This window comes from Taudactylus pleione, unplaced genomic scaffold (genome assembly GCF_031769625.1).
Source record: "Taudactylus pleione unplaced genomic scaffold, aTauple2 ptg000129l, whole genome shotgun sequence".
In the NCBI taxonomy this organism is placed as follows: Eukaryota; Metazoa; Chordata; class Amphibia; order Anura; family Myobatrachidae; genus Taudactylus; species Taudactylus pleione.
In genome coordinates, this window is record NW_028284531.1 from 14982561 (window position 1) to 15000200 (window position 17640).

Genomic DNA, 17640 nt, shown 5'->3' on the forward strand with positions numbered 1-17640 from the left:
TGACAGCAGAAAGTATTCTTGCCAGAAGAGAAGATCCTCTCTCTACAAAACTAGTTTCTTGGCTCTCAGATAGGTGTCGATTCGGTTATGCATGAATGTCCTGGGGAAAATGGTCTCCTCCTTCGAGGCAGTGCAATTTATACGGTTTCATTTGGAGTGTGTTCCTGATATAGCTCATACTGAAATGAAGAAGTCAGATCACCAGCACTTTTCCAGCCACTCTTTTGGTAGGTGAGGTTCGACAACCTCAACAGGGGTCGTTACTATATGGGACAGAACAATCTCTATAACAGATGACAGCCTGCAGAAATGGAGAGCTGTTACTCCCACAGCATCCTCTGCATAGCCTCTGGGTCTCCCATCTTCATGCCAGAACCAAAATAATTAACTGCTGTAATAAAAAAGGACATGCTCTTTTATGAGGTAAGGTCATAAAGATTTAATGGGACAATGTCACAGCAGTGGCATACATTATAGCGACACCAAACGCAACATGGCAATGAAAAAACTACATAGATTTTGTGCTGTTCTGGGTGACTTTGGAACAGTCTATTTCTGACAATGAGCGACTTAAAATCACTATTAAATCTGTTCCTCTGAGTTTTGTTTGCTTAACAATACAAATCTTTCTATTCAGGATTACCAAATATTCATGTTTTGTGCAGGCCTTAAGGAGGGTACACATTAGACGATATATTGCCCAATCTGACGGATCAGGCAGACATATTGGCAATGTGTACCCACTATGTCGGCTCTTGTGCGCTCCCAAGGCTTGTTCATAGCATCAACAGATCTGCAGTACATGCTCGTCAATCTGTCAATGTGATGAACGACCCCATGCATTTGGATGCGGCTGGTAACCAACATATCGTGCGGTGTGTACGAACCGCACGATATGTCGTTCCGTCGCATCGTGGGTCGGCTAGTTACATGTCGTCTAATGTGTACCCAGCTTTACCTTTGAACTGAAACTACACAACTACAGGGGGCTATATGGAAGTGCTCAGTCTTATGGGAGGCTTAGAACCAAAGAGGGAGATGTATCAAATCAGGGAGATAAAGTACCAACCAATCAGCTTCTAACAGTCATTTCTCAAACACAGCCTGTAAAATGACAGTTAAAATGTGATTGGTTGGTACTTTCTCTCTCCAAGCTTTGATACATCTCCTCCAAAGTGTTGTATCCCCAGTTAAGCCTCAGATAAGGCATTTAATATTAAAATCTTACTGTAGGGTTAATTTCTCTAATATACATTCCTGATATTTGTTGCTAGTTAATTTTTTGGCCGAAATACATCTTTACACAAATGATTATTAACGTTAAGCTTGATATCCCAATAGACATCATGTACCTTTGTTGAGATCCGTGGAGTTGTGCTGCTTTGCAGATGCTGCCCCTCCAGTCATTAATACCTCTGTCCACATTTCCAAAAAGTTCTCTGCCTGGTCAGATACCACAAGAAAGCGCAAACCTTGGAATGGTTGCAGAGAGTCGTGCCTACAAAATCCAATTATAATAGATTCAATACTTGTTTCTTTAAAAGTAAAGATTTACACAACATATGTAAACAGGGGGGACATAATATTACCATTCCAAGATTTTATCCTCTTGAAGGCTGTATCCAGCAGGAAGGAGATAATTGCGAAAGTTTAGCAGCTCATTAGCGTGACAGCTGTCATGGACCCAGACGTGAGACACACAGGGGATGCCACTGGCAAGGCACAGGAAATACTTTCGGGTTCGGCAGTGCTGGTCCGCAATCAGCAAACACTGAGCGGATATTTTACACTAGGAGAGGCAGAGCGACAGATAACACATTTTCTCTATGTACCTATGTGTAAGATGGAGGCTTTAGTTATCTTCTAAACCTAGGTTACATGTTTTACAGAATAATTGAGACTAAGATACTAAAGAGGGGAATAATCCAACTATTCCATACAGTCTGGCAACAAAATGAAGATAAAAACAATACTACATAGTAACCTAGTGCTGGGAAATGTAACCTGACCATGAATGGCACAGTGTGGGGTCTGGAGATTCCCCGTTATATGTGCGCTGCTCACAGGTACTGCCCAGTGGTCTTTTTGGAGGGGATTTTGCATTTTGATGAAAACCTTTTTTTATTATTTTGTTATAGTAGCCTGGAGATTCATTGTAACATACAGTCAAATAATATATAGAGTGCAATTTATGGAATTAAATGTTAATGTACTAAAATGCAATTCACAGGACAAATCTAGGTGCACATTAAAGCACAGTTACACCACCTATACTGATTAACAGGATAACAATTACTACATTTCTGCTGCCAGACTACTTTCTTCCCCATGGATCACAATCCTGGTATTCACACAACCTACACTCTCCTAAATAATATACCAGGGGTTCCCACACTCCACCATTACAGTTCATCAAAGCCTTCCAGCTCTCATCTTAACTTGTTGCTACATGCTACTTCCTCCCTGTCTACCCCATCTGTGTCACACCTATTTGTCTGCCTCTCCCCCTTGATAATGTAAGCTCTTATGAGCAGGGCCCTCTACCCTCTTGTGCTTCTCCTTACTTTACTTTCACCTACTTCTTACTCCCCACTAGGGCACCTAACACTTAGCTGATTATGCTCTGTTGCTTATCTGGGTGTTATAGTCGCTAATGTAGCAAAGTATATTATCCTGTATTGTACTGTACTGTAAGTCACTGGCCAACCTATTTGTTTATGTACTTTGTATGGTGCAATATACATGATGATAATAATAATAATTAATTACAGTCCACATTTTAGAGGCTATCCTGAAAACATGGAAAGTAATGGCAGAGTTTTGGAACCTCTGTGATATACAATGGAATCCTTACCAGTGCTTCATTAAAACTGTCCAAGATGCAACCGCCTCCAGCACGGAGCTGTGACTCAGTGTACCTCCGGTCATAGGGTGAGCTCTCAATGTATTCTGCAATCAGACAGCATACTGTATAAACCACTTGTCAGGTAGCTCCTCTATGAAATTACTTCCATTTCTGAACAGGTACACTGTTGTAGTGTAGATATAACTATTTTTCACATTCAATTGATGTACTGAATTGTTTATTTTCTTCTTTCTTAATTAAGCTATATACACAAAAATATAAAGGTTCAGATGTATTCCAAACAATACCAAACTCATCCCTGTCAGTATGTAGCCAAATAATCTGTGACAATGTGTCAGCATACTAACCAAGAAGGGCCACAAACAAACCCAAGCAGACCTACAACTGTTAGTGGCTCTCTTGTATTGCCACTACGTACAAAAAAAAAAAGAAAACGTGGAAATTGGACTGCAGTGATTAGAGAGCAGTAATTAGACAGCAGTGGTTAGAACCTGTGAAATTGGAGCTGTACCCCAATTTGAGATACTTCTCAAAAGTTTAGATAATACAAGTTTGTGTATGTATGTATATGTGCGATAATAACTTCCACTTATCAAATACATTAGAATACACACTGCATTGCAAGAGGGTGGCCAACCTGAAATTCAATCATTTTGGACAAGGTTACAGACTTTGATGTTTGACATTTTTGTAAAGTGGCGTTGAGAAACCTGCGGGACCCAATGAAAAAGAAACACTGGTTAAGGCCACCTAGATATTCTGTGTAGCATGAATGTATTCGAACAGAAAAAGGGTTTCACTGAATGATAAATATTTGTACTTTTCTGATAGAACACTGATAACTAATGCTATACTGACACTATATCATTTACTCATTTACGCATTTAGTTGTGGTGGTTCAGTACAGATTTTGCTTCCAAATCCATTATTAGCAAATAAGGGGTGGGGTTGGGGAAGAAAAAACCTACCTTCCTCTTCTTCACTGCTGAGAGAAGGAATGTTCTCAGATTTCAGACAATTGTTGAGTTTGTCACTGGATGTGGCCGTTGTGAGGAGGAATGAATAGCCCACAAATAACAGCTTATTATGGGGCAAAGGTCCATGTGTATCCTCTAACGCTGCCTGGTCCACATCAGTATCTCCACTTTCATTGGGGCTCATAAAATCCCCTCCTTTTGTGACACCTTTTTAAAAACATGTAATAAATGTTATAAATAAGAAATTCTACAGGTTTGGCAAGTTGCACTTTACAGAAGTCTTATTTCACATACAGTCAGGTGCATAAATATTGGGACATTGACAGAATTTTCATATTTTGGCCTCTAGTCACCACCACAATGGTTTTGAAATGAAACAAACAAGATGTGCTTTAACTGCAGACTTTCAGATTTAATTTGAGGGTAATTACATCCAAATCAGGTGAACGGTGTAAGAATTACAACGGTTTCTATATGTGCCTCCCACTTTTTAAGGGGCCAAAAGTAATGGGACAAACTAAACAATCCTAAATCTAACTTTCACTTTTTAATACTATGTTGCAAATCCTTTGCAGGCAATTACAGCCTGAAGTCTGTAACGCATAGACATCACCAGACGCTGGGTTTCATCCCTGGTGATGCTCTGCCAGGCCTCTACTGCAAATGTCTTTAGTTCCTGCTTGTTCTTAGGGCATTTTCCCTTCAGTTTTGTCTTCATCGAGTGAAATGCATGCTCAATCGGATTCAGGTCATGGGATTGACTTGGCCATTGCATAACATTACACTTTTTAGCCTTAAAAAACTCTTTGGTTGCTTTTGCAGTATGCTTCGGGTCATTGTCCATCTGCACTGTGAAGCGCCGTCCAATGAGTTCTGAAGCATTTGACTGAATATGAGCATATAATATTGCCTGAAACACTTCAGAATTCATTCTGCTGCTTTTGTCAGCAGTCACATCATCAATAAATACAAGGGAACCAGTTCCATTGGCAGCCATACATGCCCACGCCATGACACTACCACCACCATGCTTCACTGATGAGGTGGTATGTTTTGGATCATGAGCAGTTCCTTTCCTTCTCCATACTCTTCTCTTCCCATCACTGTAGTACAAGTTGATATTTGTCTCATCTGTCCATAGGATGTTATTCCAGAACTGTAATGGCTTTTTTAGATGTTGTTTGGCAAACTCTAATCTGGTCTTCCTGTTTTTGAGGCTCACCAATGGTTTACATCTTGTGATGAACCCTCTATATTCACTCTTGTGAAGTCTTCTCTTGATTGTTGACTTTGACACATATACACCTACCTCCTGGAGAGTGTTCTTGATTTGGCCAACTGTTGTGAAGGGGTTTTTCTTCACCAGGGAAATGATTCTTCTGTCATCCACCACAGTTGTTTTCCATGGTCTTCCGGGTCTTTTGGTGTTGCTGAGCTCTCCGGTGCGTTCTTTCTTTTTAAGAATGTTCCAAACAGTTGATTTGGCCACACCTAATGTTTTTGCTATCTCTCTGATGGGTTTGTTTTGATTTTTCAGCCTAATGATGGCTTGCTTCACTGATAGTGACAGCTCTTTGGATCTCATAGTGAGAGTCGACAGCAACTGATTCCAAATGCAAATGTCACACCTAGAATCAACTCCAGACCTTTTACCTGCTTAATTGATAATGAAATAACGAGGGAATAGCCCACACCTGTCCATGAAATAGCTTTTGAGTTAATAGTCCCATTATTTTTGGCCCCTTAAAAAGTGGGAGGCACATATAGAAACCATTGTAATTCCTACACCGTTCACCTGATTTGGATGTAATTACCCTCAAGTTAAATCTGAAAGTCTGCAGTTAAAGCACATCTTGTTTGTTTCATTTCAAAGCCATTGTGGTGGTGAATAGAGGCCAAAATATGAAAATTCTGTCCCAATATTTATGCACCTGACTAAGTGCAGGACACAAGAGTGCTATAGGTCATCCAATCAGTGGCTAATTGGCATGTGATGTTTAAATATATTTTGATGGCGTAAAGACGTGGAATGCCCCATGGGGAGAAGAAAATACTTGGGGTCCTGCAGAACGGTGATGTAGAGGGTAGTTAAAATTAAGTCAATGACGCTGCGCCAGAGACCTGAGAGCAGTGGTGTATCTATAAAGGGTGCAGTGTGTGCCGTGCACACGGGCCCACATCCATTAACTCTTTATACTTACCTGTCCGTTATCTCCAGTAGTGTTGCTCTGCAGCGCCGGTCTGGCGATGCAGAGCAGCAAAAGTCACAGGGAAAATGGAGACAACCATTTTCCTGGTGATTCGCGCATGCGCAGTACTGCTGTCCCCGGAAAAATGGCGTGGGCGCCATTTTCCCGGGGAGACCAGCACTTGCGCAATAGATTCTGGCATTAAATGCCCCCCATACACTGTGCAATTTTTAAATGATTTGGCCGTTTTCGACCAATTGGAATGACAAATAGTTTGAAAAGTGACGTGTGTGGGCATGATAACGATGCCGATGCACGTGGTCGCTGATCAATTGAACCTGCAGAAATATATCGACCTATCTTTCACAATTTGGCACACATCGTTCCGTGTGTGTGTGTGCACGATGAACGATAGGTTAACACTTTTCCTCCCATTATTTAAATTCCAGCATCGTGTGGTTGTTTGCTACAACCGATATATTGTTAACGACTGATCTATATCGTTTGTACAATCGTTCCATGTGTAGGCACAATATCGTTTGTCCGGAGTGTTCAAAAGGTCAAGCGAACTCGCAAACGAGATTGGATCATTTGCAAATCGTACAGTGTGGGGGGACCTTAAGCCAGAATCTACTGCTGCACCACCCAAACGCGGCACCGCAAGAGAGAGGAGACAAAGTCTGCGTATGAGCCCCCTCCTCTCTTAAAAACAGGATTTTGGTACTTACCGATAAATCCCTTTCTCCGATTCCACAGGGGACACTGGAGTTCAAGACAGTGGGGTATAGACGGTGGTAGAGCAGAGCCTGGCACTTTAAATAATTTAGAAGTGTGACTGGCTCCTCCCCCTCTATGCCCCATCAGCCCCAGTTTAAGAACTGAGCCCGAGAGGAGACGGAGGACAACAGAAAAACGAGGAAAAGGAGAAGACCACAGAACGGAACAAGACCGACTGAACGAGAACAGAGGAACCCACTGCAGGGAACACATGCAGTCACACAACTATAGAAACCAAACAAAACGGCAGGTACGCAGCGCTGGGCGGGCGTCCAGTGTCCCCTGTGGAATCGGAGAAAGGGATTTATCAGTAAGTACCAAAATCCTGTTTTCTCCTTCATCCACTAGGGGACACTGGAGTTCAAGACAGTGGGGACGTCCCAAAGCCAACCTCCCGGGTGGGAGCGCGGAGAACTTGCTGATCCCTTGGCCAAACCGAAACAGGGACCGCCAAGAACCTGAGGCCCAGCGTAAGCTGAGGAGGAAGTGTTGTAGCACAGGAGACAAACACTACTCCTCACTAAACAGTCACAGAAAATTCCACAACTTACAGCTCAAGTCAAAAGGAACAGAACAGCCGTTGAGCGAACAAACACAGGTGAGAAACTTAAGAATCTGTAATCTCAGCTGAAATAGACCAAACCAGACTGTTGGTGGCAGAGAGACCCAAAAGAATCTATAGGAGAAGGGCAGTAAACGAGCACAAACTCGAGAACCTTATTAGAGTCTAAACAGGCAGCTGCAGCAGCCGCAGACAGCAGAATCCCAGCACTGCTGGACATAATCGCATATATAAAAGTATAACAATACCAAACCACAGATACAGAGCTGATCCTGTCCACAGACTCCCAACAAGAGTATGCAGGGAGGCAAAAGACAAGACTGAACAGTCGCTCCGAACCATCCTTGAGGTCCAACTACAACAAAGTTGTTAACCAGTGAAAGGGTTAGACCATAGAAGTCTCCAACGAGTGAAGATCCCACTGGGCATGAGACCGAGGCGAAAGAGAGAGAGAGGATTGAGACTACAATACCTTTCAGAGGGTCAGACGGAAGTACAACCCAGTATGAAAACAGGGATAAAACAGGAACGGAAATGCAGCTAAAAAGAAAACAACAGACAACTTCCAACATGATAGAAGTGCGTAGTCAGTACCAACTGCTGGCCCGAACATAGTATGAAAACAACCAGGAACCTAGCAGTAAAGCAGCCCTAATGCAACAGCCACCCAGGAAGAGCTACCAATATAGGGGAAGCATCCCATACAACAAGGCCAGAGCACTAGGACAACCATATGAGTGTGATAAAAATATCAACAGATACTGAACAGGAACCCAACCAGGTCCCCTGCGTGGATCACACTTATGTTCTAGTAGAATAGTGCCGCCAATCCAATGTTGTAATTATGCCCCCACACTCTAGGAAAACTCTAAAGTGTAGAGCCAACTGATTAAAAGAGCAGATGGCTGCTAGGACAGCAGCTAGGGTGCGTAAGGGAGAATAAAGCTATGAATGTCAGGTTGCATGAAATAGGAGCATCATCCGAGGTATTAGTAAGCTCTTACCTTTGAGCGACCAGAAGCCCTGTGGACGCTATGTAGAATGTCACTGACCTTTACGATCACACAGCAACCTGCCACGACAGGTATAGAGAGTAGCTTCAGTGGGCTAAGACCAATTGCTCTACAGCACGTACTTCAGTCTGGAGATGTGCAGTAGAAAATACTGTGGAAACTAGCAAAATTTTTAGTTGACACAAGAAGGTCGTAGAGCAGGACTCTATACCTGAGCTTGTTCCATTAGAGACGTGTATCTGTATAGCCGTATTATACCTACACCCCAAAAACAGTCTGCTAGTTTAAGTATCCTTACAGAAATATTTATAATGGTGAAGTGCGTATTATGCCCACCAGTCTAATATAACCCAGGTCTGACCCTGCCTATATCCGCAGGTGGTCCTAGGCCTTCCAGATATGAATTGTACCTAAGGGCCCTTTAGGCTCATATTATTGAGATATGCTACAATAATATGGAGTACCGGAATCGATACTGAGAAGAGTACCTGTACTTAGACATAGAACGAGTTGGTCATCCCAAGTAAAGAAGGGAGATATCAATAGAGATAACCCCAGTAGTTTAAACAAAAAACAGGTTTTTGTTTCCCAATTATTAGGAAATATTCATACCAGGAATGGGCATCTTACAAGTTTGCTACCGATTGCACCACTGTAATGATAATAGGTCCCCCGAAACGGGGCGCTGTAGACTGGCAGGAATGGAACTATAACTCCAGGAGGGTGTAAATATATTATATATACATATATATATACATATATACACACACACACATACACATGTGACATGTCTAGGATCCATACTAGAAGCAATGCCTTAGAGAATTGTGACTATCACCATGTAAGCTGCAGCACATGACTCTAGTTTTTAGAGCCACCATATAATATTAATATGTATTTATGTAGCTTACAGCTTCTGGTAATCCCAGGCGGCTTCCCTTGTACGGATTATAGGTAAACCTAATGATTGTGGAGGTATAGGCATTCTACACATATACATAAATATATATATATATGTATATGCACACACAACCCAATCCCCAGGGAGAGAGAGTGTAAAGCGTAGTCATTATACAAACTACCGCATCAGGAGAGCCAGCCTCCAATCGCAGCCTCCTTCTATCAATATGCTAGGTATTAGACATAAATTGATAAGAACAGATCCTACCCCTGCTCCTACGGTAAGGATAAGAAGCGATATCCACATATGGATACGCGTACCTACATCAAATTTAGTAGGTGACGTAACATTTTAAAATTAGAACATGAGCAATAATTAAAGCCATGGAATGAACTGAGCCCAAGGACAAATTTTACTCCATCATGTGTGTTATACAGCAGGGCTAGTATAAAATACAATATACATACAAAGACTGTTCATGTGCCACGTGTGGCCATCATTCTGCTACGGCGTAGGGGCAGGATATTTGAGCAGTGTGCTGTCCCAGACTGGTATTGATCCTGGGACCCTTCTGTTACTGGCATACTCGCCTTATCAGGTGAGCCATCTTAGCGCCAGATGAATCTGTTCTTCAAAGTGGGAATCAACAGGAAGACCCCAGCGTTGTGAGGCAGCAACGCCAAGAACCACACCAGCCGCGTGTCAATAACCTCTTCCTGTATGTGCTGCCAAAGGGAACACATGATATAAAAAGATGCAGCTATGCATACCTTCTAAGGTAAACACAGAAAGCTGGTGAGAAAGGTTTTAAGACCAGCCTAAAATGGTATCCACATATGCATTGGAAGCCAATGTGAGGCATAAACCTGGGGATGGGACGCAAAAATGTGCTAACCCTGGGTGAAGGGTATGCTATGACCATAAGTTCTGGCAGCAGCACCGGAACAGTGGAGCCAATACACCATGAGGCTATAATACTTAACAGGCTAAGATATCAGGCCCTTAGATTAATCTAGGCGCCCTATGTTACAGAACGAAGGGGAGCCTGACGGGGTAAACCAAGCGGCGCTGCAATTGGCAGGACTGCGTTTGTGCACCGGTCCTGGAAGTAATGTCAGCACATCGTCTGTAGCCGTGATGCATCGGCTGAACAACTGGCCCCTTTCAGAACCGCTTAACGCGGTGTTATAGTGGAAAAGCGGGATTGGGCTAGTTCCCCTACCACTAGCAACCAGCTATCCACTGTAGCTAGCACTAAAACTCCTGTCATACAAGGACAGGCATCCCTTGCTGAAGCACTCACAGCGTGGTGGGCGTAAGAGACCTGCGCTAAAGCACTTCTAGCTGCAAGTAGTGCACTGAGCTATACTGCTTGTGTGCAGTAGTAATTACTGTCCTTAAAAGGGAAGCAGGGGACGCTGTTTGATTATGAAATACCGCGCTGTGTGTGCGCAAACTGTTACACTTCTCAGCATAGAGCTGCTAGCCCCCTTAGTCGTATAAGCGGAGTAGGCTGAAAGTCCGGTCAGTGCAGGGAATTCGGGGAGCAATCAAGGCTCCTGAAACAAAACTGCGCATAAATCAATGTCTCTCCTGCAAGACAGGAGAGGGGCTAACTCACGGGAACACTGAAGTTGTGCTGCTGTGGCAGCAGCGTGACATCAAACAGCGCTGCTTTGTATAACATAAGGCTATTAGCTACTCTATAGCATAGAGCTAATAGGGAAGCCTGCTCAGCCCAGCCAGGAGTTGCGGGACGCGGCGTCTCCTCCTGATATTTAGATGAGGAGAGATGGTAATAGCTAAGGCAGTGCTGCCAGCACATGGAGAACATACAAACACCACACAGAAAGGGCCGCTGCGGGATCAGAGCCTTGCGCTGGTACTTAAAGGCTATTAGCCTGTTACTATAGACTAGTTATAACAGGGAAGCCTGCTCTGAGGCGAGCTGCTAATTAGCCAAGGCAGTGCTTGTGCTTCCTCCCTTGCGGTGTACATGCTATGCTGGTACCAGTAGTACTTCTGCAGTGGATGCTTCCATGTGCTGCAGAACAAGCTGTAGCATAGGGACACCAGCCCCAGGACTGGCCGACTGCACAGGACAGGCAGCTGCTGTGTGTAATATCTCCCTGATGGGGCACGCATGTGCCTGCCTACCTCGTAAGCTGGAGATACCCTAGTGTATAGTGGGTGTACAGGGTGGGAGGGTGCGCGGTGCAACGGGGATCTAAACGCTGCCATCGCGCCACACGCTGCCATCGCGCCACTCCCCATAATCAGAGACCCGAACACTGAGCTTAAGGTGAAGTTTAGTGGGGGAATTGAACCCCAGACCTTTTGGACGCTGTGCTGGAGCTCCTATTTGGTGTCCGCACGCGGCGGCCGCTCAGCGCGCCTACCCCAGCACTACATATGTACTCTGTAGCGAGGAGGTCCCGGACCCAGCCGGTTTCAACTGCGAAGGGCCTTATATATGGCAGAAAAGGGAGAGCCTGACTAAGACGGCGCCGCTAGATAAGCAGGACGCGCCATTCGGAATGGACGGCTGATGCTATGGCCGCCGGTAATAAGCTCCGCCCCCGGTAGCCACTGCGCTGTCCTGTCAGCGTTACATGAGTAACTGGCCGACTAGGGATAAGCCCGAGACCCGGACGCTGCCTGTCAGGGCCGCGGCGGGTGCTGGAAGGGGCCATTAAGTAGCGACAGCCACTGCAGCGCGTTCTTTAGGACCACTTAGCACCTGCTGTTACCCGATAAGGGACTCGGGTGCGTGCGGGGGCATGGTCGGGTCTCCTAACAGTGACATGTTATGTCACTGAGCCCAGCTATGCATCCACTGCTCCTGCTATCAGCAGCAGTGGTTATACTTACAACTGCTGCGGCCGGGATGCTGGGCTGAGGGGGCGGCGTGGAACCCGGACACATGCCGGTGTCAGCAGTGGCGGGTCCTCGCAGGGTCGGATGACTCCAGTATGTGTGCCCCCTCCTTAGGGTCACCGGACACAGGCTGCAGTAGCCGTGTGGTGCCCTTCCCGGCGGCTCCCACGTAGCAGGCAGACTGCCACAGTAAGCAGCCTGCCTGTCCTCAGTGCTTGTAATAATTAATTATATGAGAAAGGCTGGAGACAGCCTGATGTGCGACCGGCTCTCTCAGGCACATTCTAAAAACTGGGGCTGATGGGGCATAGAGGGGGAGGAGCCAGTCACACTTCTAAATTATTTAAAGTGCCAGGCTCTGCTCTACCACCGTCTATACCCCACTGTCTTGAACTCCAGTGTCCCCTAGTGGATGAAGGAGAAATACCCCTGCCCGAGAGTTTAGGGCAGCTCCACCAGGTGTGCAAGGTGCTTTCAGAGGTACAACCTCGCCAGCAAGCAGTCAGACCAGATTTTACAGTAATAAGAGATATGGTTACTGTAACCAATGAAGCATAACTACTGTATCTATATGTCAGTAAAGTCAAATAGTAACACTATAAGTAATAACACTAGTAATAACACTAGTGGCACTGAGAGCTGTTGTAAGGCAGCTCTCAGTGCCACTGAGGAAATCATGATGACAGAGTTTTAGGGCCGTATTTCCGCCTACATCGCGTGTGGATGCAGACACTTATTGGGCGCGCTCCCGCTATTCGTCCTATTTAATGCCAAAGGACGCGAACACTGGACCCTGCGAAACGCAAACAGTCGAAAAGTGCTTTCAGATTTGGGGAAATCAGCCTGACGCCCCAAAAGATGCACAAAAGATCAATGTAGATGCCCCCGAATAGCCCTACTGAAGCTATTTGGGGTACTTGAATGCTCTTAATAGCTGCTAATTAGTGTCTTTGCACAAGTGGTGAAGACTAGCATTCAGCAGTTTTTTATGGAGAAAAATATGAGATATGGTAAGAACTTACCCTTGTTATCTCTATTTCTACGAAGTCCATAGGGTTCCACAGGATACCTTGGGGTATAGGTGTGACGTCAGTCGCAGGGCACCAAAGAGTTAAGCTTTCAGCCTCCCAGGATGCACTAGGTCCCCCTCCTATACCCCGCCCCCGGGCCAAGGCACCTCAGTTAGTTACCAAGCCATAGGCCGGAGGAGGAGAAGGAAGAGAGAGAACAAAGATCTGGACACATACAAGAATCACATTCTCACCAGAGGGAGACGGAAAACCGGTGACCAGAGCAAAGCCCATCTGCAGCACAGGTGCGACAGGGCGGGAGTCCTGTGGAACCCTATGGACTTCGTAGAAATAGAGATAACAAGGGTAAGTTCTTACCATATCTCATATTTTCTACTTCAGGGTCCATAGGGTATCCACAGGATACCTTGGGGATGTCCCAAAGCAGTATCCTTTAAGGGTGGGGACGCTCCTGTGCAGAAAGGAGAATCCGCCGCCCGAAGGAAGCATCCTGAGAGGCGAAGGTGTCAAACCTGTAATACCTCACGAAGGTATGGACAGAAGACCACGTAGCAGCCTTGCAGATCTGAACTGCCGAGGCACCACGTCGAGCTGCCCACGAAGGACCCACAGACCTAGTGGAATGAGCCTTCAGAGAAGGAGGGACCGGTAGGCCTTCATGAAGATAAGCTTCAGAAATAGCCATACGGATCCAGGCTGCCAAAGTTTGCTTTGAAGCAGGCCAACCCTTTTTACAGAAGCCATAGAGGACAACAAAGCGTCCGACTTCCTAAACGAAGAAGTGCGGTCAACATAAGTCCTTAAGGCCCGCACAACATCCAAAGAGGCCTCACCCACGGAAAGACCCGGTGAGTTAAAGGCCGGAACAACTATTTCCTCGTTAACATGAAACTGGGAAACAACTTTGGGAAGAAACTCGGGCCGAGTGCGGAGCACTGCCCTGTTCCCATGAAAAACCAAGAAAGGGGGTCTACAAGAAAGAGCCCCTAACTCAGAAACACGTCTGGCCGAAGCAACGGCCAGAAGGAAAACAGTCTTAGCTGTTAGCCATTTAATATCCACTGAGCCCAGTGGTTCAAACGGCGGTCCTTGGAGAGCCCTCAGGACCACAGCCAAATCCCAAGGTGGAACAAAGGGCGGCTGAATACGGAGAACACCTTGCATAAAGGTGCGCACATCCGGTATTGTAGCAATCCTACGGTGAAACCAGACAGATAGGGCCGAAACCTGTACCTTCAAAGAAGCAAGGCGAAGCCCATGATCTAGTCCCGCTTGCAGGAAGGCGAGAATCCGAGACAGACGAAACTCCCGCGGTGCATAACCTCTCGGTCGACACCACTGGAAGAACGTATGCCACACGCGATGGTATATCCTCGCGGAAGACGGTTTCCGAGCTTGTAACATGGTACGCACCACAGAGCTGGAAAACCCCCGGGACCTCAGCATGGCCGTCTCAACAGCCACGCCGCCAAAGACAGCCGAGTCAGGTCCGGGTGAAGACAAGGACCCTGAGACAGAAGGTCCGGTCGTAGCGGCAACCGCAGAGGACTGTCCACGGACAGACCCTGAAGGTCTGAGAACCAGTGCCGTCTGGGCCACGCGGGAGCTATCAACAGGAGCGTCCCTCCTTCCTGTTTGAATTTCCGGATTACCCGTGGAAGAAGGGAGACCGGAGGGAACAGGTATGCGAACCTGAACGTCCACCGGACGGACAGAGCATCCACCAGAGACGCCCCTTCGTCTCTTGTGCGAGACCCGTACACCGGCAACTTGTTGTTGTGCCGGGACGCCATGAGGTCGATTTCTGGAAGACCCCACCTGTCCACCAGTAGTTGAAAAACGTCCGGGTGCAGGGACCGTTCCCCTGGATGAACGTCCTGGCGACTTAGAAAGTCCGCCTCCCAATTTAGCACTCCCGGGATGAAGACCGCTGATATGGCCGGAAGATTGCGCTCCGCCCAAACCAGGATCCGAGAGACCTCTACGAGAGCCGCCCGACTGCGAGTTCCTCCTTGCCTGTTTATGTAGGCCACGGTGGTAGCATTGTCCCGACTGGACCTGCACCGGGTGACCCTGGAGAAACCGCTGTGCCCGCAGGAGAGCATTGAAGACCGCACGGAGTTCCAAGATATTTATTGGAAGCTCCGCTTCTGTCGGCGTCCACCTGCCCTGGAACAAGTGTGGACCCGAAACTGCTCCCCAGCCCCGAAGACTGGCGTCCGTTGTCAACAGGACCCAATTTGGAACCCAGAACGGACGTCCCTTGTTGAGGTGGGTCGTCTTTAACCACCACGCAAGGGACAGGCGAACCTCCGGGGTGAGCACAATCGTCTGGGACTTCAGAGACTGAGGCAGCCCGTTCCATTTGGACAGGATCAGGTGCTGCAGAGGTCTGGAGTGAAACTGGGCGTATTCCACCATGTCGAACACCGACACCATGGAGCCCAGTAACCTCATCGCCGAGTGTAAGGACACCCGGCGGCTGTGCAGACAACTGCGCACCCTTGACTGTAAAGCAGAGATCTTGTCCTCCGTCACGAAGATCCTTTGCTGTCCCGAGTCCAATAAGGCTCCAAGATGCAGAATCCTCCGAGACGGGATTAGAGTGGACTTCTGCCAGTTGATTAGCCAGCCGTGCCAGCAGTGCAATGGTCAGGTCCAAGTGGTGTAACAGGAGCTCTGGAGATCCTGCCACCAATAACAGGTCGTCCAAGTACGGCAACATGCGGACTCCTTGCAGCCGCAGAGAAGCCGCCATGACCGCCATCACCTTGGTGAAAACACGTGGTGCTGTCGCCAGGCCAAAAGGTAACGCCCGAAACTGGAAGTGGTCGCTGCGGATTGCAAACCGAAGGAACTCTTGATGGCGCAAAAGAATAGGGACATGCAGGTAAGCGTCCTGTATGTCCAATGACACCATGTAGTCCCCAGGTTCCAGCGCCAGAATGATGGACCGTAGGGTCTCCATCCGAAACTTCGGGACCCGCAAAGACTTGTTGAGTGCTTTGAGGTTGAGAATCGGACGATATGACCCATTGGGTTTCTGTACCAAAAATAGATTTGAATAGAAACCCTGGCCCCTCTGGGAGAATGGAACAGGCACTATAACTCCAGCCTGGAGCATAGTGTGCAATACCTTCCGCAGCTCCGTAGCCTTGTTCCGGTCTGATGGTAGACCCGTGGTGAAGAATCGAGCCGGGGGTCTGTGCCGGAAGGAGAGGGCGTACCCGTGGGAGACCACCTCCAGAACCCAAGTGTCTGTCGTAGTGAACGACCAACACCGGGAGAACTGCAGCAGGCAGCCTCCCACCCTGGGATCCCCCAAGGGGAGACCCGGACCGTCAGGCCGCAGACTTGTCATCTGGCTTGGGGGCCGGACGTCTGGTACTCCATGCCTGTTTCCGGGGCTTGACCGATTTCTTAGGGCCAGCCTGTCGAGGAAACGACTGTGGTTTGGGCCTGCCCTGGGCCCTAGATGACCGAAAGGACGATGGTCCAGAACCAGAAGGAGCAGCGGCCGACGGGAGACAAGCAGATTTGGCTGCCGCCAGCGTGGCCACAATCTTATCCAGATCCGGACCGAAGAGAACTTCTCCGGTAAACGGCAACGCTTCCAGACCTTTCTTGGAATCTGCGTCCGCCTTCCAGGATCGCAGCCACAAGGTGCGACGAGCAGCTACCGCTGCTGAAGAAATTCTAGACACCAGAGTACTAATGTCTAGAGCCGCCTCGTTGATGTAGGTGGCCGAATCACGGAGATTGCCAATCAACTCCGCCTGTTCGGCCGGACAGTCGGATTCAAAAGAAGCCTCTAATGAATCCGCCCAGCGCTCCATCGCTCTGGCAACCCAGCAAATGGCCATAGCCGGCCGTGCTGCCCCCCCTGCAAGGGAATAAGCGGACTTCAGGCAGATTTCTACCTTGCGGTCCGTAGCATCCTTAAGGGAGGACATGGATGGCATCGGCAATGTGGCACTACGGACAAGACGGGTCACGTGAGAATCCACCTGTGGAGGGGATTCCCACTTAGCAAAATAATTATCCGCGAACGGATAAGCCACCGCCAGGCGTCTCTGCGGCTGGTATCTTTTGCCAGGTTGTTTCCACGCCTCCTCTAAATGGTCCACCAACTGACCCGAAAGAGGAAAGACTGTGGCATCGCCCTTCACATCTTTGAAAAAGGCATACTTAGATTTAGCCGCTGGGGGAACTTCGTCCTCAATCACCAAGGCTGTGCGGACCGCCCGAATAAGTCCAGGAATATATACTTTGGACTTAGCATCAGCGTCCTTAGTATGGAGAGGTTCCTGATCGTAAGGATCCAGAATCTCCCCATCATCAGACGTCCCTTCGTCATCCTCATAAGGAGCGGACAGAGACGCCACCGGCCTTTTATGAGGCCGCATTACAGACTCCCCTTGCAACACATCCGACAAGTGCTGTACAG

The 17640-nt window shown here is 47.4% G+C and overlaps 1 protein-coding gene across 6 annotated transcripts in view; it reads right to left on the bottom strand.

Annotated features, from left to right (window-relative positions):
* TP53BP1 (tumor protein p53 binding protein 1) overlaps positions 1-17640 on the bottom strand; it is a 158956-nt gene that overhangs the window by 4164 nt on the left and 137152 nt on the right. For all 6 annotated transcript variants that reach the window (XM_088472866.1, XM_088472870.1, XM_088472869.1 and 3 more), the window contains 4 exons: positions 3835-4050; positions 2855-2949; positions 1590-1789; positions 1353-1498 (listed from right to left, as the gene is read on the bottom strand). In XM_088472866.1, the coding sequence (XP_088328992.1) occupies positions 1353-1498; positions 1590-1789; positions 2855-2949; positions 3835-4050 (657 nt within the window). The remainder of the gene's footprint in view (positions 1-1352; positions 1499-1589; positions 1790-2854; positions 2950-3834; positions 4051-17640) is intronic.